Here is a 22,695-nt window from a genome sequence, read left to right as displayed (position 1 = left end):
TAGAAAGCACTTTAGAGAAAGTCTTTTCTCCTACACAGTTATATAAGATTTAATAAATTGATTGCCAAAATCACAGGATTTTTTTTTTTTTGTAAATTCCCTTTTAATAGGAAGTGATTAGAATTCCTTTTTCTTTCCTCACTAGGCAATGCTGTTTTTTTTTAAAAGAAATGAGCTCTGATTATGCAGCCAATTTAGCAATGATACCGAGTGGCACAGCTGTACACTGGCTTGGCTTGTCACCCATGTAAATACTAAACTGAGACCTTCCCTTCAGGAGCATGCCCCTGCCGAAAAATCCTCCCGTCATCAAAAAAGAACCTTTATTAGGTGAAGAAATAAACATAAGAATTCCACTAAAACGTTTTCTTCTTGCTCTGTTTTCAAAAAACATTACATGCATTTCTAAAAAGGGTGGTTAGGTGGCTATCCTACTTAACTCCTCTAACCTTGTGATACCTTCAGTACACGTATTTGAACACCTAGCAAACAGGCATAAAACAGAGAACATCCTACAAATCTTTATCTGTTAACAGAATTTCCTGCAATTCTGTCAATCACTGGTTTTCTCTCTTTGCCAGCTGTTTCTGAATGTGTATCATGAATTTAAGCCTGGTAGTATTGATTTCCACAGGCCCTGAGAAAACCATTTCCAAAGTTTGGCAAAACTTACATGGCTGGCTATGTTAGTCATAAGCTGGAAAGAAACCCCAATAAGTGAGCTGTATATGAAGATTTTAGTTTGGAAACTTGCAGATATAATGACAATGGGTCTTTTTCCCCTCACATTGATTACTTATTTTATGCCAATGAGGTAAAAATGTGGGAGATACAGACAGTTGTATGCACTGTTTCTATGTGAGTCCTCTGCAGATAATACAGAATTACTTGTGGAGTTCAGCAGTGTCAGTGAAAGCCAGCCCAATTCACATTTTCTCAAGTGCAGTGTATCCTATTTCTACCAACAAAAGTGTGATAGTTTTTAATTCAGACAGTGTTTGCCAGGTGCCCATCAACAGCTTGAATAATGAATAATTCAGTCCATTTACATAGCAACCACTCTATATATTTGAAGGCCTTGGCAATCTGGCTAAAAGCGAGTAAGAAACATTACTTTTTTGTTGAGTCACAGCATTACTGAAGGTCTACATTTGTTTATGAAGGTGGATTATGCTGCGGACTCTCTGCACTGTTTCAAAGTCCAGGCCAGGGTGATGGAAAGGTTTGTTCCCTGATGAGATGAGAGAACAGATATACTGGGTGACTAAGAAGGAAGTCAGGTTAATAGACAGAATGGGATGACTCATGCTGAATTTAATACTTAACATTTGGAAGAGCAATGCTCTGTCTCTCTTTAACATCATTATGTTACCTAGCTGGTCTGAAAAAAAAAATGCAGAACTTCAACTCCAGATATTTGAGGCATTTCAGTTTTAAACCCTGAGCATGAAAATTAGAGACAGCCAGCATTGGGGGGGGGGGGGGGGGGGTGTGATGTCTGCAGTTTTCTGATACTGCTTACGGCAAAAACAGAGTGATGGAACTGGACTGAAATCTTATGGAAATACTCTAGAAATTTCTAGAATACTCACATGGGAGAACTGTTGTTTTCCTGATCAGAAATAGATTATCCACCCACTTTCAGAACAGGGTGGTTAAGTCTTCTCCTTTGGCAGCCATGTTTCTTAACCACCAGGGACATCATTTCTGCTTTGTCACTAGTTTTGTGATAATTTCTATGGGAATTATCAACACAAGAAGCAGAATTGCTGGTTACTCATGTGACACCACCATTGTCCTGAAATCTGTTGCATATGGAGTGTTTTTGCTACCCATTTGCCACGGGCAAGCAAATCAAAATTATGACTGGTATATTGAGGTTGTTCAAGGAAGGTTGCTTCTACCTGCTGAGATATGCCAGGGTGACAGTGATGACTAAAGGAAGCAGAAAAACTTTCTTCACCAAGGAAAGCAACATTTTTTATAGGCGAGGCTGAATGGTCTAACCTACAAATAGATAATCACCCACACCTTCTAGATGCATGAGCATCACACTGCCTGCTGGATTGCTCCAGATCCCAGCTATGCCTTTCTGCTCTGGGGTGGTGCTCCAAATGGAAGAAACTTACTGCTTACTAACAAGTTCTGGCCTTGTGCTAGGGGATGGAAAGGCAAGGAAAAAGCAACAGAAGGCATAGACTGAGGCCATCAAACATACCTCCAGAGATGCCATCTCAGGGCTCTGAAATGGCTGAACCAAGTCTATAGATGTTCTGTAACCAGAAAACCACTGCCTACAGCTCTTGAGACACCTTACCCCGCAGAAGCTGCTGAAGCACTGATTTCATCAAAGCCTCTGTTCCAGGATAACACAGAGGTTTCTGCTTAGTAACACAGGATGAGAAAAACGACAAGGATCAGCTGTCTTACAAAGTTCTATAAAGAAATCTAGACCTTCAGTAGTCCAGGAACTCATTGGTGAGCTTTGAGCAAAGAGGGAGGCCTTATGGAGACTTGCATCTCTGTATCGCTGGGGACATGACACCTGCATGAAAAAAGTGAATGCCACTGACTAGAAGGCTGCATTCACTGCTTCCAGAATTATTTAAAAGGATGTTTTGGAAGCTTCTTTGTCTTTACAAAGAAATGGGATATCCATCTTATTGTTAATTTGTGGTGAAGTGTGGGAATAAATTCAGGTACTCTGGCAAGTAAAAAAGGCTTTGCCTCATATGCATACACATGGAGCACAAGGGTACACTTTCCATCATTGTGGGGAATAGACCCTGGAAGAGTAATGTTAAAAATACCAGGACACCCTCCCTGCCATGCTCTGTCAGCCTAAGATCCTCTGACATCATATCCAGTCCCCCTGGGAAATGTATGGGATTAGGCAGAGTTGATGGTGAAAGTTGTAACTGCTGAGATCTTTGCCTCTGCAAAGATCGGCTTTACAGCTGCGTAAATTTAACACTATCATATCTGCTATGCATGGTAGTACTTCTGGCACGGATAGGACATCCCAAAATATGAGTGCAGTGTTCCAGCATGCATACCCAACTGTACAAAATTTTGACATGTGGATTTTGATGTAGATTTCCTGTGGAAACATAAAAACATGGTGACCTGCCATTGCTTAAAACATGACCCGTTCTCAAGATGGGGATATACACACACAGAGGCATGTCTAGATAAAGCATTGTCACCATTTGGGGAATTCAGAACTTGACCGTGTGACTGTAACTACCTTGCTCACAGACTTACATACTCATGCAGAATAGTAGCAAGCTGATTTTTTTTTTGTGATGCATTCAGAATTAATCACTCTAAGTCAAATCAGCAATTTTCAGAATCCATCATAAGAAGTCATATAAGAAGACATCATCATAGATAATCCAGATCTCACAGTAGTAGTCAGATACACTTACAAGAGACTTCTCATAAACTCTCAGTTTTAGAAACTTGACTGCTGAGGGCATGGAACTGACTTGGTTTCAGGGAATGCTGACATCTGATTCGGAAGCAGGTTAAGGCCTGCTTTGGGGACTGTTTTGGAGTGCTGGCTTCTACTACGGAATAGAGATAATCCACCCTGAGGTGGAGCAACTTTGACCTTCAGTCATTTGGTGAATGACCTGAAATAGGATTTGCAAGTAAAAGCACTATTTTATCTCCAGAACAATTCCTTAAGGTATCACCTGCTACAAAATGCCTATCGCCTGAGAAGACAAGGAAACAACCTTTAATCATTTGGGCTATAAAAAAACCCCTTCTAATTTACTGAAACATGGAAGATGAGGAAGGAAGGAGCATCAGAATAGAACTGAATGCTGTAACTATTGAGATTTTGTTCAACACCCAGGGTCTTGAGATGTTGCTTTTCCAAACCTCAGCTAAGCTACAGTAGCCTGTATCTAAAGAAGATTCAACCTTATTGATAAAGATTGCCTTACAGTTCCTTGCACACCATCCCACAGGCTGGGCAAAGACTTGGGTGCACAAGAAAAGAATGAGTGCCTACCTCAAGTGTCCCTCTGCTTTTGTTTTTTGTGACATTACTGATATGGATAAATAGTCTGTATTGGAGGAGATGCTAATCTGAAAAGCTGCAAAGTCGTGTGTCCTGTGTCCTTTCTAGTATTTTCTAGAAAGTAGGGACCATAACAGCTAGCCCAGAAAACCTGAGTATGTCATCTCTTTCTGAAGCAAACCTCCTCAAAAAAGCCTTTGGTTCCTGTTACAGTTGTATGGGACACATTTGAATAATGCTAAAACTGGAACAGTGTTCATGGCCTTCCATATTGAGACTGACCAGAGGGGAAATTCAGTGGTAAGAATGTTGCTTGTTTAAAATAATGGATGCAATTCTTATGATGGCATAGGCCTGCACAGGCTGCAGCTGTGCAAGCTGTCCCTCAGAGACAGGGACAGCTGAGGCCCCTTGTTGAAAACGTCACTGGTTGCTAAAGTGTGGAGAAACAAGGTCCATAATTTGCCTTCACTTTGAGTGGCAGTTTCATGGACACTGAGCACACCGCACTTCAAAGTCCCAAAATGTTTTCAGCCAGTTATCTCTGGGTAGTGCCTATGGCATGATAAACTTCATGAAGAAATACTGAGCTGAACCCTGGGATCCATGTCCACATGATTAAAATTTATCTCAACACTCTGCTGTTCTTAGCGAAGACTAAAATAGCAAGTCATCTGTGAAAAGAGAGGGGCTAACCGAGGCACTAAGTGCCTTGAGAGCCTCAGAGAGAACTGAAAGTGGATAGTGCCATTTTTTTTGTTCATAACTATCAGAAAAGGAAGCTACTCCAGTTTGAAGAGAGGCCTCAAATACGTGTTAGACCATAATCCAGAGGACTCAGCCACAACCTCTCTTTACATTGTAGATTGCAAATACTATCTACAGTGTAATCTAACTCAGATTTCCTCTTGTATTAAGACATTCAAACTGACTGCAAGTACCCTAATGATTAAGGTCCTGATAAAAGCAATACACAAGCAGGTTATATACACTGCTCAAACAAACAAGAGAGATTAGGGCTTTCAAACTATGCAATGAAAAATAAAGATTAAAGCCACACCTCTGAGCAAGAGAAACCACAAGTGAAGGTAATTATTTTCTGAAAAAAGACAGAATAAATAAGGTACTCAAAAAGAACACTAAACACTGGGAAATAAAACAGATAATCATAACTGGAACTAGCCAGCTACACGGAAGTGCCTGCTGTTGTTGGACTGGAGCTGAAAGGAGAAAGAGCCTTCTCATTCTTCCCACGGGTGTCTGGGGCAGGGAAGGTGAGGCACTATGCTTGTGCTCTACAGCTGCTAACACACTGAAACATCTTCCCCTGCCTGAATGGGAACCTGAGCAATTACTGAAAACAGAGATAAAATTTTAGTAACTTTTGCAAGCCTCCAGTAAATTAAGCCATTCATTTTTAACTTCACTAAAGACAGTGTAACCTAAGGATTAGAAATACGCAAAAATTAAACCCTCAAGAACGCAAACTTCATCATTCTATTAACAGGTCCACCCTAAGAACGCTAAATCTTTAAGGAAATTGTACTTCCCAAATTTAAAAGTATTTCTTCATTAGAAAAATACTACATGAAACTTAAGTTTTACTAGTAGCTATTAGGAACAAAGGTTTACATTAAAATTTAACAAACATTATTTATCAATTTAACTGAAGAACTTAAAAAAAAACCAAGCAAGCCAAAAAACCCTAAAACCTGATGGCTACTATTTCCAAAAGCAACGTAAGAAAAAAATTGCACAGGTAAATATCAAAGTTTGTGAATGTGACTTCTATTTGCAGACTCCTCTGCTGTCCTCTTCTGTCCCCTTGTCACCTTCTCCTATTAAGACTGTCTCTGCCCTTACTTTCGTATCAGCTCCTGTTTCCTAGCCATTCCCAGCTTTTCTTCATGTTTGTAAGTGTACTTCAGAGCACTATTCTCCTTCTACATTGCCTGTAAGGCCAGACATACCAAGAGTACAATGAAAGATAACTCTCTCCTAATATTTCTGGTCATGGAGGCCTCCAGTTCAATAAAAGGTTTATCTGTTCCTACAGCTGCCAGATTATTAAACCCAAAACATTCCTGCTGCAAAAAGCAGCTGCAGGGAAAGTGGAGTATGTTTGGTACAAACAAACCTTCAGTGCATTAAACTGACAAATCTATCAACCTTTATTCAGCATACAGAAATTAAGAATATTCTGGCATTTGTAGCTTTGCCAAAACTTGATTCCTTTTCATAGGAACACCAGCTCACACTGCCTGGATGCCAACATGATCCCATTCCCTTCTAGCTCACAGTTACCTAAGTATCTGAACAAGGAAAGCTTCTCAGAAGGTTGGACTTCTTACTTGGAAGCAAACATAAATTCAATTTCCAATAATGAAAAAAATAAAAGGGGATACAAGCAGTTCATCAGGGAACATTCCCCTTTGTGTTATTTAGATACAATGGCGATACAAGACTGCTGAAAATTACTGAAGCACAGGTATGAAAACATCAGTATTAGGAATTTGCTGTTGTTCAGTGTGCCATCTCTAAAAATTAAAACTATTTTATCCTGCTTGTTCCAGGTGACTTCTTATGTATATCATTAGTAAATGGATTTATCCAGTTACGCTACAATCTCGGAGACAAGACAGTCACCCTACAGACCTTTCAGAAAGTCTGTACAAATGGAAGTACATGGCATTCACTCAAAGCAGGAAGAGCTGGCAATGAAGGCTACCTGGACCTGGATGGTGTGAACATTACTCATAAAGCTAGCCCTGGAATGAATGCACTAGACACGCACACAGACTTTTTTGTTGGAGGGGTGTCCTCCTTAAACCTTGTTAATTCAATGGCAGTAGAAAATGAACCCACAGGTTTCACTGGTTGTATACGAGAAGTTGTTATCAACAACAGGGAACTGAAGCTTACTGTGAATGATCCCACAGGTGGAGCCAATGTTGGTGACTGTGATGGAACAGCTTGCGGGTACACGGTGTGCAAAAATAATGGAACATGTCAAGTTGAAAACTCAGGCTTTTCTTGTTCTTGCCCACAGGAGTGGACAGGGAGCACATGTGAACAATCTATTCACTGTTCACAACACAGGTGTGGGTCTCAGGCTCTGTGTATTCCTCAACCTACTTTGTTTTCATATTCCTGCATGTGCGCACTAGGCTGGTCAGGTAAATACTGTGATAGCAAAATCCATTTTTTTATAGCAAAGTTTGTCGGCAACTCCTACATCAAATACATAGATCCGTATTACGGAAAAAGAGACCTCCAGTATAGCCGCATTTCTTTAAATTTTACTACCAATCAATCTGAAGGCTTAATAGTATGGATGGGGAAAGGTGAAGATGAAGATAATGATTTCCTTGCCATTGGTCTTGCCAATGGAACACTAAAAGTTGTGATTAATCTTGGAGAAAGAATCTCTGTTCCTCTAATTCATAGTAATTACTCCTCCTGTTGTGACGAAAAGTGGCATTTCGTTACTGTAGTTCAAAACCAAACTTGTATTAAGGTTTACCTTGATGAGGAGCTAATTCTTTTTGAAGATATTGATCCACACAGAAAATACACTGCTTTAAACTATGGTGGTATTTGTTATTTTGGTGGGTTTGAAATTGGCAGGGAAGTCAATACAGTCACTACAGGGCTTTTTCACAAGGAATTCAGTGGTAAAATTAAAGATGTTGTGCTCTTCCAAGACTCCAAGAAGATCCAGCTCATGAAAGCAGAAGGGTATAATGTTTACAATGGAAATTACAGAAATTAACTGAAAAACTGTATAAGAATCTTCAAAAGTGATAAATTTTCTTTTCCTCCTGTTTCTTGTAGTAGCAGGCAGTGTAAGACTCAGGAACCAACATAAGAAAGCACTTAATAATTATCCCTAATTATTTTTTTTTTTTAATGTTGAGTATTAATAGTTTGCCTAAAATGTCATCAGATGTTTTACTCAGAAAATTAGTCTATATAGTCCTTAGTATTTACTTTAAAATAACTGGAAAGTCTGAGGTTTTTTTTCTTTATTGTTCTGGAAATTAGCTGTGTAGACAAACTGGTAGTAATTAGCTTATAAAGCCAACCATCACTCCAGTATTAACTGTTTGTTGCTTTATGAGCAGACAACTTACCTGTTCCTCCAAAACTCTTACATTCCATTAGAATGAAGAGTTTCTCTTACAACATTTTCACATTAAAGTCAAGAGTAAAATTGTGGAGGGGACGGGGGGAAGAGGGGATGAAAAGGTGTACTTGGGGTAAAAAGCTCATATTTATTGTAATGAGTTGTTGTTTTTTTAAATCACAATATCTGTAATTACTTCTTAAGTCCACAATGATTATTCTAGGCAACAAAGTTGTTCTCCCTCCCAGCTGAGTTTCTATCTATTGGGTAAGCATTTATGTAAAAGGCCAGAACTTAAGCCTGTATTCACACTAAAATATTCCATTTGAAGAATGATCTTAAGAGCAGAAAATGTATTTCACTTAATTACTGAAGATAATAAAACATACCTGATAGTTTTGCACAGCAGAGGTCTCCCTTATTTGACTACAGGAAAACTTTTTGATTTTACCATTCACAATTGAAATGTGGGAAGCTGGCTGTCTGCCTACAACTAACTGCTATTCCCAACAGCTTGAAAATCACAAGGTCTAAGAACTGCTTTGCTTTAGTTTTCTGGCTTATGTGTCCCTAAAGGAAATTTTGAGATTTTAAACAGACAAAGGTTTGGGCCACAGTAAATTGAATTTCCATTACTATATTCTTCATGAATTTACAATCCCAAAAGTAAACAGAGCTCTTCATATGTAAATGCAAAAATTCTATTTCCTTCTGAAAAAAAAACCTCAGTTATATTATACTTAAGTGAGCAAGAAAAAAATCCAGTTCTATTTTAATGTGCTTAATGAGGTGCTTATGGGGTATCTACAGTTCTTGTTTGACTGCTGGCTTATTATCTAAATAAAATTATTAAATAACAATAATAGCAATTGATTCTTATCTTTTCCTTTTTTACTTCACTATTGCTCAAAAGCATGCAATCAATCATCACCTCCTTGCATGGTAATTTTCTGAATACAAGTTTTCAGTGGCTACCCATCAACAGCAAGTAACTACTTCTACTTTGTTTTCTGTCTTTCCATAAAGCAGATATGGAGCAGAGACAACAAACACAGTAAAACCAGGTGACACACATTTGTTTCCCCATAACCATAATCAGTATGTAGCCATGAATGCACTGCCAAGTCAGTTAATGATGAGTTGAAAATAACTAATGGGGGGTGGGGTCATGGAACTACCCCCAGCTGTTTTAATAAGCACCTGCCAACATCTTTGTGAGTCTTATTCTATCATCTTCAGCTGCTCTGAGCCCTAAAGTGACCAGCCTGATGCAAAAGACCTCCTTCCCCTTTCCCCAGCAGGCAGCTCATGAAGCCCACTTGGCATCTGAGGTGCCCCCAGATTCTTCCCCTCTTTCAGTTTCGCTTAGAAGGGCCTTTTATGGCCACTTGGTGCTAAGGGAATGTATTCAGGGTTTATCTTGTTCTCTTTGGTGCTCCTGGTGTACTGCCAGTTCCTCATCAGCACACTCTATTTTCTGTGGTCTGAGCAGTGATTCAGTGTAAAACCAGTAATCAGACCACCTCCAGCTAATATGAGTGTTGGAAAGAGGGTGACTGAAGACAAAATCCTTTATTCCTGTAGTAATGGGATTTATTCCTATTACAACAACTCAGATTCTAGGACGAAATCCTGGAAATTGTTGCTGCTTGTTAATTTAAACTCTTAACAAAACTCTCTCTCAAAAGGTGCTTTACTGTAGCTCTTTTTGGATTCTACATACACAAGGCAGATAGCAAAGCACTTGGCAAACCTGGAAAACATTTACATATTCTTTCCAAACAAACTATTTCTGGTAGTTCTGTTAGAAAGCATTCCCATCCCTTCTGTACGGACAGTTAATTTTCACTGCTCCCAATTTATTTTTGAAGCGTAAATGAATGTGAATATGAGAAATGGATCACCAGTGGATCAGGAATAGACTACACTGGAAGAGGTTAAAAGAAAACCTTTACAAACAGAGCTACCAATTTTAAAATTTCCTCTAAAAATCAAAACAATGCTTTGATGCGATTCTATGCCTAAAAAACTCTGATGTAAATATTTAAACAACACATGCATAATACTGTCAGATATATTCAATGGCACTACTGCTATACAGACCACGGAATAAATTTGGAAAAGACTAATTTAATCACATAATGTTATTACGCTATAAAAGCGTAATGCTGTTTCTAGTTTCCAAAAACTGAGGATGTTTCTTTATGCATCTTCTCAACTATTAGTCTAAGAAACATTACCTAATAACACTCTACCACCCCCTTTATTCCGTGCAAGATTTTTCATTTTAGTCAGTTTGACAATGAAACTACCTGCAAGGTATCCAAATGGAATTTTACCTTAAAATTCATTTGTAATTAAAACTAACCATTAGTATGCTGTTAAACTGGAAAGACCTTTCTGGAAAGAAGAGGTTTTTCTACAGCAAAGTGCAAATGCTTCATCAGCACATAAAGTGATGTACTCAAAGTAAAATAAAAAACAAAACACTGAAAACCAGAACAACAAATAGGTTTTCCTTTATATGTTGGAATATTTCTGTTGTTTCTGACAGACTCAACAAAATGACCAGTGTATTTTAAGAAGTGTAAGAGCAGGACATCTTAGCTTGTCTTCAGGTTTGCATCTTTTCTGGCTTTTTAGCTTGCATCAGTAGATAGCAGTCACTGCAAAATATCAATTTACTAGAAGTCCCAATGGCACAATAAACATTCTGCCCTTCTTCCCCCTCCATTTGCCCCCCAAAATTTGAAATGACCAAGCCATGAAGCATACAACAAATGTGGCACTCTGTAACTCAGCCTGCTGTATTCATTCAGCCTACAGTTTCACACCTACGAAATCAAACACACACAGCATGTGAGAAAGTTTTATCATTTTAGAATCAAAATATCCCTTAAAATATTTACATTTTACAGTAAAAAGGATAGCAAAACACAACGTAATGTACAAGCTTAAGTATTCAAGTTTTTGAAGCATGGGAATTTCTGGGAGAAATGAATTTACTACTACAAATCATGTTTTTAAGAGTTCAGGTTAAAAATGATTTCTTATTAAAATGAGTGCCGTTTAAAGCAATAACATTCGAGCAGCTCAGCCTTCCAATTTCTGGTCACAAACTGCTTCAGATGCTTAGGAAATACTTGAAAAACTAATGAAATATACTTGAATTGTTTTATTGTACTACCAAATAATTCAAAAACTCTTTACACCACCAAGCATGTTCAATTTTGTTGTAAGGTGTGTGAATTCTGAGGCTCTGCTACAGTCTTTAAAAACAGTGCAATTTAAAAAGGTTACTGTATGAAATTCACCTTTAAAATTATCCAAGCATCTTAAAACAGAAGAGAGCACAAATTACCAAAGGCAGCAACTATATTGCAGACTTGACTAAAGCCAACTTCATCAGCTAAGAAAACTTCTAAGCCTTTATTGCATATTAATAAAAGAAATCTTTAAAATTTTGAATATACAGCAATGTAAAATTTTTAAAAATATTAAACTCCTACTTCTAGCAATAGTTGGTATAATGAAAAAAAGGATGAGTATTGGTACATCAAGTGGTACCAAAACACAGACTTGTTTCTGCAAAACACCAACACAGAATAAAAAAGATGGCACAATCCTAGCAGGCTTTTTCTTTTGTTTTATACAAAGTTTTACGACATTATTCTGAACAGTTTACTTAAATAAAATTCTAAAAGACTGCCTGCATCTTTTTACCTTTTGCTTTTACTTCTGTCATTGTGGTCCCTATGTCTCTCTCTGTTCTTTTCACTGTCTCGTTCTCTATGCTTCTCTTTGCTTTTCTCCCTCTCCTTATCTTTTTCATGAGGCTGTTCTTCACTTTTAGGCTTCTCTGTCTTTTTTTCTGGATTTCTAGTCTCTCTGGGGCTTTTTCCATCAGCAGCCCTATCACTGTGTGGAGATCGCAATCTTTCTTTGTCTCTCTGGCCTTCCTCCCTACTCTTCCTATCTCTCTCTTTTTCCTGGTTTCTGTCTCTGCGTCTATTTCTTTCAGAATCTTGCTCCCAGTATTTTTCATTGTTCCACTCTTTTTCATGTCTGTCTTTCTTTTGGTGATGGGAATCACTGTAAAATCTTTGTCTATGTTGATCATTTTTGCTTCTACTGAACCCTCTCTCCAGATGCTGTTCCTGTCTGCCCCAAGGATCACTGTGGCGTCTTTCTGGTCTCCTACTGTCTTTGCTCTGAAAAAAATTTTCTGGCCCCATAAATCTTGATTGTTTGTGAGCCACTGGTAGCCCTTGTGCAATGGGTCCGGCATAGTGTGGTGGCTGACCTGATAAATGACCTACTGGCCATGGCATCATAGGATTTTGAGGAAAGCCAAAGCCAGGAGGAGGAAGAAGTGGATGTGGTAAATGAGGAGGAAATCCAAACATAGGGTTGTTTTGTGGAGGGAAGTTATGAGGTGCAGGAGCCTGAAACTGAAATCCAGGTGGATTAGATTTAGGATGCTGAAAATTCTGCTGTGGAGGTCTAACAGATGAGAAGCTAGCACTTGCAATAGGGCTTGGAACATTGGAAATAAATTCAGAACGAGAAGAGTTTTCGGTTTCAAAATGAGATGAAGTTGCTGCTGGTCCTCTTCTAAATGAATTTAGAGTTTCAATGTTTTGCATCATTGCATCCTCCTGTAAGTGTTTGGCATCTTCCGCTTGTGATGTAACTGTGTTATCTGCTTTTGCTGCAGTTGAACTGTACTGTGTCTCACTGCTTTGTGCATCGCTTTGATACAGGTTTACACCCACTTCTCCAGAAGACTGCTTATTCTCTGGTTCTGTTTGATCACTTCCTGAAGCATTCTGTCTGTCTTCATTTCTGCTAACATCTCCTTCCTTGTTTTCTGAAGCATTAGCCTGCTGGCTCCGTCCAGCTGCCTGTCGTGGGTCTCTCTTAAGATTAATAAATGGCGATGATTTAGAGGCATTAGAAGTGGTACCTTCAGCAGTGCCTATATTAACATTGCTCTCACTAGGCTTTTTCCCTGCATTTGATGAGGAAGAAAAGATGGAATTTGTGGTCCTAACTTCCTGTGCAACATTATTATCCTTGTCGGTTAACTGCTGCTTTGGGTCATTTTCCTTACTTTCCTCAGTTTCCTTATTCTGTGAATGAGCAGATAAATTTGCTAAAAATGCTTCTGTGGAGACATCTGGAGGCTTTCCCTTAAGACTCAGTCCTATCAAAGATCCAGCACTTCTTGCAGAACTTGAGGTCCCTACAGCTGCTGCATCCACAGTTACAGCAGTGTCAGTGGCTTCTTGTAGATCATCCAAACCAGTCTTTGCTTCACTAACTTCAGTAGTTACATCAGTAACATCCATGTTTTCTTCTTTTAAGGTTGGCTGTTCATTTAATAATGGTATATCTTCACTGGTACTTGTTTCTGACTTGCTGTGCTCATATACCTGCCCTGTAGTACCCAACAGGCTTTGAAGAATATCATCCACTGGCAACGGTTTGTTTGCTAGCTCCAGAGTAGAAGGCTGATTTTCCCACCCAACCAGGACTCCAGGAAGAAATCTGAGAGGCTTTGGCAGTTCATGTTTGATACTTTCCACCAATGGTTCAGTAACGGCTGGAATGTCTTCTGTAGCAGATTGCTGAGGTTTATTTCTCTGCTTGTGTAGCACAGTTGTGAAGGAATTAAAAAAATCATTTTCCTCTTCTTCTTCTATTGTCAACTCGTGATGAGAGACTTCAGGTTTGTTTGGCTTGCTTTTCTTCTCTGGTGGCAAGTTACTCAAGGTACTTTCAGAAGCTTCATCAGCAAAACTATTAGTCACACTTGCAACAGCAGTAATCTGCCTCTTCATTTTCTGGCGAATTATCAATCCCAGTAATAAATTTGGTCGATGTATTTCAATCCCTGTACAAAATTGCAACAGCAATTTATCATCTCCTTACGTTAAGGCAACCATTTTAACAAAATAACCCCATACTCTTATAATACATTATAGGAAGTATTCATTTTAAGATTAAAACACACCAAACAATAAAAAATACATTTCCAAAATAAAAGTTATGACTTCAAACACTGTAACTTAAAATTGCTTTAAGTATTATATTGCCCATTATAACTTCCAAATACAGAATATGAGACAGTTACATAGGAAATCTAATCACATAAGAAAAAACACAGAAGTTAAACACCATTCTAGTCTAACAAGGCTATAGTCTGGTAACAGTGGTAGCAAAGCACAAGAGGCAAAAAAAAAGAAAAAAAATGTAAAGAGCACACTTGCAACCACGGTATCTCCTCGTCAATTTGCGTTAGAAATACTTCTCCGATTTACCAAGAGTGACTTCCCAAAATGCTTCCCTCATTCCAGGAAGGCACTGCGTTTCAAGGTATACTATTAGCCATCTCTTCGCTATGTATTTTATTCTGTATAATTTAACTTCTTGCACAAAAGAATCATAGAATTGGCTAGGTTGGAAAAGACCTTTAAGATCATCAAGTCCAACCTTTACCTGAGGACTGCCAAGTCCACCACTAAACCATGTCACTAAAGGCCTCATCTGTACATTTTTTGAACACTTCCAGGGATGGTGATTCCACCACTGCCCCTGGACAGTCTGTTCCAGTGCCTGAGCACCCTCTCTGTGAAGAGATTTTTCCTAATATCCAATCTAAGCCTTCCCAACTGCAGCTTGAGGCTGTTATCTCTTGTCCCTCATCCTCTCTTTGTTCCAGCCCTACCTATCTCAGAAGACAAATATCAAACACAAATTTTTATAAGAAATGTAAACTGATACAAAATAAGTTGGGTGCAAGCAGAACAAGTGAGAGCCACTTCAGGATCTTTCCTTCCTTGCCCATCTGCTTTTTAAATTTATTTTTACTTTTTAGGAAGGTTGGGACACTCGAGAAAAAAGGAATTAGTACCTTTCAAATAATGAAAAATGTTATTTTAAAGTCACAGTATCAATTTGGAACTCAGTATGACTACTGCCTTAGTTCACTTGCATTACTGAATTTACTGGGACTGTAACTTACAAAGTCACATTGGTTAAACAAGAATACAGTAAACATGAAACAAAGTTATGCACAGAAAATTTTTTGACAACAATAAAGTATCAGAATAATCTTACAATGGGAAATTAATGCTTTTTCATGGAACCTAATATAATACAATGGAAAACTCAAGACATGTTTGAACAGAACAGGTGGCATTTTAAAATTTAATTTCTCTTATAGTTCTGTTGTTTACCTCGTTAAGTAGCATTATGATAATAAAGTTCCAAATTCCAAGCTGTACTTACCAGGCCCATCAAAAGGCACAAGATGATGTGGGACTTTATCTGAGGAACCTAAAGGTATGAGGTACAAATCTTTCACCTGCTTCATGTTATTAGCTGCTACACCGTAGCGCTTTCTACTGCTGAAATAGGCAAACAGTAACGCATAGGATATCTGATCCTCTTCAGTTACTGGGGTAAAGCGAACTACACAGATCTCCTGTATACAAAAAGAGAGAGAAAAAGGTGGTCATATGCAATTTTCTATGATATTTTAACTGGTTTGGTAACTGCTCTTTATTTAAAAGCACAGTTCAGAGGTGGAAAAAGGCCTCCCCAAAAAAGCAGAAAACAGAGGAGACAGAAGCAGCAGAAACAGGGCCAAAAACAACTAAGGAAAACTGAAGAAAACAAATAAAAAGCATTTAGTGTAACAAAAAGAATTACAGCATATGACACAAAAAAGCCAACATTTTATCAGCCAGGTAAACACCAAGTTTTATGATGGAATGTCAGCTTCTACTTAATTGTATCTCTCCCACTCCTAACATTATCAGACAGCTTTATTTTGTACTCTTACTGTGTCAAGATACCAATTAACACTAGGAGAAGACTAGTGTTCAGATCCCAGAACTATAACCCAGCTCAGAAGTTGATGCTGGGGCTGATGCTATTTAATAGCTTAATTAAGCTGGAAGATGGCACAGCAGACATCCTTCAAAACTGACATGGGACCTTATCATGGGCAGTGGCTGATATGCTGAAGGGCTGACTGCCATTCAGAGGGGACTCAGCAGGCTCAGGAATTGGGCTGACCTTTGACATGGTCAGCAAGGGTAAACAAAACCTTGTGCCTTGAGATGGAGTAACCCCATGCACCAGGAGAGGCTGGGGGACTGACTGGCTTGAAAGCAGCTTGGTATAAAAGGGCATGTGTGGATGCTGCTAGTAGACAAGCTGTATAAACCAGCAATGTGTCCACACCAAGAATGTCAACTGCATGCTGCCAGACAGAATCAAAGCAGCCATGGGGCCAAGGGAAATGATTCTTTCTGTCTATGCAGCTCTTGTGAGAGCGTATCTGGAGAATACCATCTAGTTTTGGGCTCCCCAGCACAAGGACAAGCTGCACACAGTGGGACAAGTTCCACAGAGACCCACTGAGATGGTTTTGCGCACTGTAACAATACCAAACCAAATGGGTAAGAGTTGAGACAAGGTGTCCAATCATTCGTGATGAGTTCCTGTCTCAAAGGAATACAAGGATTCTCAAACAGCAGTTGAAAGGTTAAGGTTAGATAGTGAGAAAATAAACACTACCAGCTGACATCCATCCAGTTAACCATCAGTCCTTGAAGTATCATGTACTTTGCAAATGTCCCAGGGAAAAAGACCAAGATCTTGAGGGCAAATATGATGTATGTTAAACCACAAGCCTTCTAATATGTAAAATTCTTACCTTGGTCCCCGAAGCTTTGATTTTTTCTACATACTCCCAGACAGTGTGAGGAGATATCCTACCACCTACTTGAATACTATCAGGTAAATCCTGTGAGAAAGGACAAGAGAAATCTGAATCCAGCACACAAATTGTGGTAAATCCTTCATCCAGTATATGTTCATATAGTCAAAACATATTTAATTCTTTCAGTTCTCAAATTATAATTTTAAAATCTCAGTAAAAATTACAAAAGTAGAAGCAAATTGATTTAACTTTGGTATATTTAAATGAAGATTTTTAGTGCAAAGTCACTGATTCGTACTAAATCAGTTACCATTCAATACTGTTCATATATACTTTTCCAAAATTATTTATTTCACTAACATTAACTGCAAACAAGTGTAGTGTGCTCAGAAACACTCAATTTATCTGTACAGTCCACAAGATCAAACTGCTATGACAAGCCCACACCTATGTAAATAATAAACTTTCAAAATCTTAATCATAAGGGGAAAAAATAACCTAGACATGTGTGTACATATAGACATACATTTCTCCTGGGATATGTCTGAGTTCACTATACATAAGCAATAAAACCAGGCTTTCACGTCATTTAGGAACACTTCAGGAAAAATATACTATTTATTATTTTTAATATAGCAGATGAGTTTTGAAAAGTACATCACGTTTGTAAAACAGTCCTTCAATATTAAAGGGTACTGCATCTCCTGCACTTAGAATCATAGAATAGTTAGGGTTGGAAAAGACCTTAAGATCATCTAGTTCCAACCCCCCTGCCATGGGCAGGAACACCTCACACTAAACTGTATGACCCAAGGCTTCATCCAACCTGGCCTTGAACACTGCCAGGGATAGAGCATTCAGAACCACCCTGGCCAACCCATTCCAGTGCCTCATCACCCTAACAGTAAAGAATTTCTTCCTTATATCCAATCTAAACCTCTGCTGTTGAAGTTTCAACCCCTTGTCCTCTCACTACAGTCCCTAATGAAGAGTCCCTCACCAGCACCCCCATAGGCCCACTTCACTGAAGGTTTATGGCAAAGACAATCGTATTAACAGAAAACCATTTCATTAGAAAGCTGACGCATCCTCTGTCACTGGCAAGAAGTAACACTGAGCCTTAAGAGCTCTCTTCAGTGTCTGACATAAATACAACTATTTTAATAATACAACTATTACAAGCAGTTGCATTCTCTTCCCGTCTCTCAGACATTGAAAGACACTACATAGATTAATTTCTTTTTTTTTTTTGTTACAGGGACAATTTAGTCTCACAATGGAAAGTTATGACCAGAATTGCCTCCAGACAGGCAAAATTTTAAAAATTAAACCCTCTTACACAGGTTTCTGTTGTAGAAGATGAAAAGACTTCTCACACTGCCAACATGAAACACCAGGAGACACTTTTCTTACAAAGAATTGGTATTGAATTGCTTATTGCTTTGAATTCAAAACTGAGCTACAATTTTCTTGCCTCTAATTCAGAAAAGGGATGCCACCAAGGTGGTTATTTCAGCAGCAATTTTGTCCTGTCTTCCCTGTTACTTTATGCTACAGAAGACCCTCCATAATAAACAAAAAAAAAGTTCAACTTTTAGAAAACCAGCTCTTGAAATACAGATGCTCTACCTCAAAAAACATTTTACAGTGAGATGCAAGGAAAATACAAAGAGCTTGAATACTGATGAGCCCTGGGGTCCATGTAGGACAAACTGAAAAATATTTTACCTATAAATTCATACCCTAACCTATGTCCTCCCACAAATACTTTAGTCAGTACAATGACAATGCTTCACTGCATTTCATTACGATACTATTATTAGCCTAAAATGTAAACAGGTTGTTGAAGTTACTAAATTCACTGTTCATTCTTTGCAGTAAATATAAATACCTCTGTTAAATATTCAAAAGAGCCAGAAACTGGATAAGCCTTAATGACAAACTTGGCCACTGAAGGCATATTGATAAAACCCTTCCAAATGAAATTCAGGCGTGCCAGAAAGAGGCTTTCACATTCCACAGTACCAGGTGTTTCTGATCTAAAAAAAGACAAACAAAAATCACTTTGTTTACAACATGATACAACCCACAAGATAATATAAATCAGCATTTTTCTTTCCAGAAGAAATGATGTGCCATTAAGAATTTTTTTTTCTGTTAAGCATACTTGAAGGTCAATGAAAAGAGATAGGCATACAACCATATTTCTCATCTTCCAGTGGAGCAGAAACAAGTTACAAGAAGGACAATCAGATAAGCAGCACGTTAGTTTACTAACGTACCTTTTAAGAACGAACAGAAAACAACATACTGCTTGCTGGCTTACCCTCAACCCTGCTTTCCTAGCTCCCCCATTTTGTTGCAATATTGTCTGTCCATGACCTGTATACCTGCATTCCCCTTCCCCAACCTTGCCCAACAAGCTGTTTCCTCACCTCTTCTCACCCCATGCGTTACTTCCACAGCTTCTGTGATTGCCTCCTCCTAAATATCAAAATATCCTAGGTACACTATTAGTGGTTTAAGCTAGCCACTAGCAGTACCAGCTGTGCTGTTACAGTAACACAGCACATTTCTTTCTGTCTACACTAGAAATTGCTTCTCTGAATCTTCAGCAAGATCTTAACTTTTGTTCAAAGTAACTTCTGCAAGTTATTCAGAAGTCCACTGTCCTCAGTAAGGGATCAATCACACTGTCCTGAGAAAGGAAGAATTTCAGCACAAACTCTGGTCAATTATAAATAACTGGGAGTCAATGTTTTCCTAGAAAACCTTCCCTCAAACCAGAAAAAAAAAACAGCCTCATAAAATGAAATTTCATATTTAGCAGGTAGCAGAATAGAGTGTGGAAGAAAATGAAGACAGAATTGGCAGAAAAAATGGCAAAACATCAAACAAGCTGCTGTTAACTGACATTTCTAGAAAAACATTGCTTTAGGATTTGAAACTAGCCTGATTTATCAATATAAATGCTCTGTTCAGAGAAATCTCAAAATCCCCTAGCTTTATATATATAAACACACACAGCCATTCAAATGCAGAACTGTACATTCAATGTTCCGTAACAGCAAAATATGAAATCTATATCCTGACTTTTTAATATGAACTCATGCACCCTTTTAGATTTTTTTGCACCATAAAACATAAGGTAGCTTACTTTTCCCCAAAAGACAACGTGCCAATAAAAAGTTTATAATCACAACAATATATGAAGTATTATTTATATAAATGCATAGCATCACTTACTTCAGAAGAAAATCCCATTCCTAAACAGAGGTGTACAAGTTCAAGTACACAAATGGATTACTGAAATGTCATTAAAAAACTGGCCTTAGTCATAACAGCTTAATAAGATTAACAATGTCTTTCATTTAAAAATACTGTTTCTACATTTTATCTTACTTTGGGAGAGGTGTGAATGATGACTTTGATGAGTCTTGCTTATCATCTTCTAGTAATTCAGAAGCTAAAATACTTGATGTTGAAGAAAGTGCATCTGCAATGCTCTCTGCTTCATTGTCTGATTGCTTCCATGCAACTCCAACAGACACTTTCACTTTTTTTGCAGAAGGATCATCGGTAGGTGGTGCCATTCGTCCTACAGGGAAAGAAATGTAACGCTTTTTAATTTTTACTGAAGAAACAGAAGAGGATTTTCTTCAAAGACATGGAAGACGCACCAAAACCACTACAACTGGCATTGAAGTGGGACAGCATAATCCAAGATAAATTTTAAACACATTTATACAGTATTATACATAAATATTGCACTAATGTGATATGATTAAGAGGAATTAAAAACGGTATGTACACCCATTATAGAGATTTTCTTCTCCAGAGTTTTTTTTTTCAGTAGAAGACAAGTTTATGCCCATAGCTTGTCATTTTAATAGTCCCTTTCATAAATTATGAAGTAAAACACTTCTTCTACATCTTTGTCAGCAAACTAGTGAAAAAAAAGGCATTTATTTACATCCCCAAGGTACAACGAGATTTCTGACTGAAAAGCATTACACAAGCATGACGTATTTATTTTGACATGCTTTCAAAATTACCTATGCAGATTTTGCAGTTAAGATCAAAGAGATGATTTTTATGTTGACTTGTGGTGTCTGGAGATGCAGATTCATTTATATCCTTATCTTTTTCAGCTTCCTCTGACTTCTCAAACAACTTCGTATGAGGTTCCTAGAAGTTAAACACATTTCTGTTAGCTTTTTTTCCTCTGTTAATAATCCTAGTATTACTCTTCACATTGCTTAAATATTTTATGGCATTTTCTTCTCTTCAGACATAAAACTCTCCCTTCAGCTCTATAGCCTAAAAGGTTATTCCAAAATCTATAGATCTGTTAAAAGAATGAATTAGTATTCCTAAATATTTTTTAGATAAGATAAAAAATATTTTCTAGTATTGCCAGTATTCACCATAGTGATGGACACAAAACCACCAGGCCTGGAGGTGAAAGTAAGTAAGGATAAAAGAAAAATAAAACTCAAATCAGATCTAGCATATAATCACGGATCTAAAGAACAAAATCATACACAGACCAGTTTACAACCATATTATCTATGAATTTAATACACTTTGTTGCCATGTTTTCTTTTCTACCTGAATTTCCATGGCTTCCTCTTGTTCTTTCATTGGTGTTTCACTTTCAATTTCTATTTCTCCTTTGTGAGTAATTTTTGTGATAGGTCTTCTTTCAACTTCCCTCTGTTCTTTCTCGATCATTTCTATTGTCTGTAAAAACCAAGAAGTTACATGTATTTAATTCTATACAATAAAATTTGGAATACCACATATATACCACATATATAACAACAAAAAATAGGATTACAATTAGGAAACCACATACGGAAAAAAGAAGATATCCTTACTTTGCAATTTTCAAATAGTTTCATAAAGCAGATGCACAAGCAGCCATTTTAAGCCGAACTACAGTGCAGCAAGTCCTTATTGGTCATGTATTTAACCACATCATAAAGCAGACTTTTGAGACTAAAATTAAAGATGGGCAATTCTGAATTTACAATAGCTGAAGAAAAAACACATCAACTCTATTCCCATAATAGTAGGGACAATGTAGGACACACAGATTTGTGTAATTTTTAATGGCTCATTTTTTAGTACACAAAGCTAACACTCTGCCTTGAAAAAAACCAAGCATTTCAAAATATTCATAAGGTAATGAATATGCTAATTCCGACCAGTAATGCTGCTTTGCTCTGTTGCAAAAAATGAAACATAAGCCATTGTTTATAAAATTGTTTCTTGAAGAACAGTTCTATCTAAACCAAAAACAGTTTGTTTTGGGAGTCCCCAGTATTTTAAGCCTGGTTTTACAAGGAAACAACATTCTATGACTGTTTTATCTGTCTGCCAAACACTTACAGTTACTCTAGAACATGCTAGGGAAACTTCAAAAGACATCAGTATGTAGCAGTCTCAAAGACTTGCTTAAATAAAATGAAAAATACCATCAAATGGTACACTGTTATTTGTTTCACACACCATATTCCATTTCAACCTCTAGAAATTTTGAAGTATTTCTCTGAAGTATTTATGACCCTTCAGCGATTTTCAAGCAGCATACACTTATGTTTTGAAGCTATTCCTCACAGCAGCAGAATACTGTTTTGTGTGGTCTGGTTTTAGTATTTTGTTAATGTTTATAAAAGTAAATGTAATAAAGATATACTACAGAAGATGAGAAAACCAAAATGCATGCCAGTTAACGCTACTCAAATTTTGTGCTTATCAGTTCTACAAAGCAACATACAAATATCGAAAGATTTTGCTAAC

At 37.7% G+C, this 22,695-nt stretch overlaps 2 protein-coding genes across 8 annotated transcripts in view; one reads left to right on the top strand and one right to left on the bottom strand.

Moving 5' to 3' along the window:
- The window catches only part of EYS (eyes shut homolog), a 776,683-nt gene extending 768,799 nt beyond the window's left edge, over nt 1-7,884 (top strand). The window contains exon 47 of the mRNA XM_031052748.2: nt 6,604-7,884. Within this exon, the coding sequence (XP_030908608.2) occupies nt 6,604-7,802 (1,199 nt within the window). The 3' untranslated portion in view covers nt 7,803-7,884. The remainder of the gene's footprint in view (nt 1-6,603) is intronic.
- A 1,829-nt stretch (nt 7,885-9,713) lies between these two features.
- PHF3 (PHD finger protein 3) overlaps nt 9,714-22,695 on the bottom strand; it is a 53,038-nt gene continuing 40,056 nt past the window's right edge. For all 7 annotated transcript variants that reach the window (XM_034061081.1, XM_034061082.1, XM_034061083.1 and 4 more), the window contains 7 exons: nt 21,502-21,633; nt 20,946-21,078; nt 20,293-20,488; nt 18,782-18,929; nt 16,885-16,974; nt 15,450-15,645; nt 9,714-14,052 (listed from right to left, as the gene is read on the bottom strand). In XM_034061081.1, coding sequence (XP_033916972.1) covers nt 11,876-14,052; nt 15,450-15,645; nt 16,885-16,974; nt 18,782-18,929; nt 20,293-20,488; nt 20,946-21,078; nt 21,502-21,633 — 3,072 coding nt within the window. In that variant the 3' untranslated portion in view covers nt 9,714-11,875. The remainder of the gene's footprint in view (nt 14,053-15,449; nt 15,646-16,884; nt 16,975-18,781; nt 18,930-20,292; nt 20,489-20,945; nt 21,079-21,501; nt 21,634-22,695) is intronic.

Source organism: Melopsittacus undulatus, chromosome 3, assembly GCF_012275295.1.
Source record: "Melopsittacus undulatus isolate bMelUnd1 chromosome 3, bMelUnd1.mat.Z, whole genome shotgun sequence".
Taxonomy (NCBI): domain Eukaryota; kingdom Metazoa; phylum Chordata; class Aves; order Psittaciformes; family Psittaculidae; genus Melopsittacus; species Melopsittacus undulatus.
The sequence above is the reverse complement of the archived record's forward strand: the minus strand, read 5'-3'. Positions and strand labels throughout refer to the sequence as shown.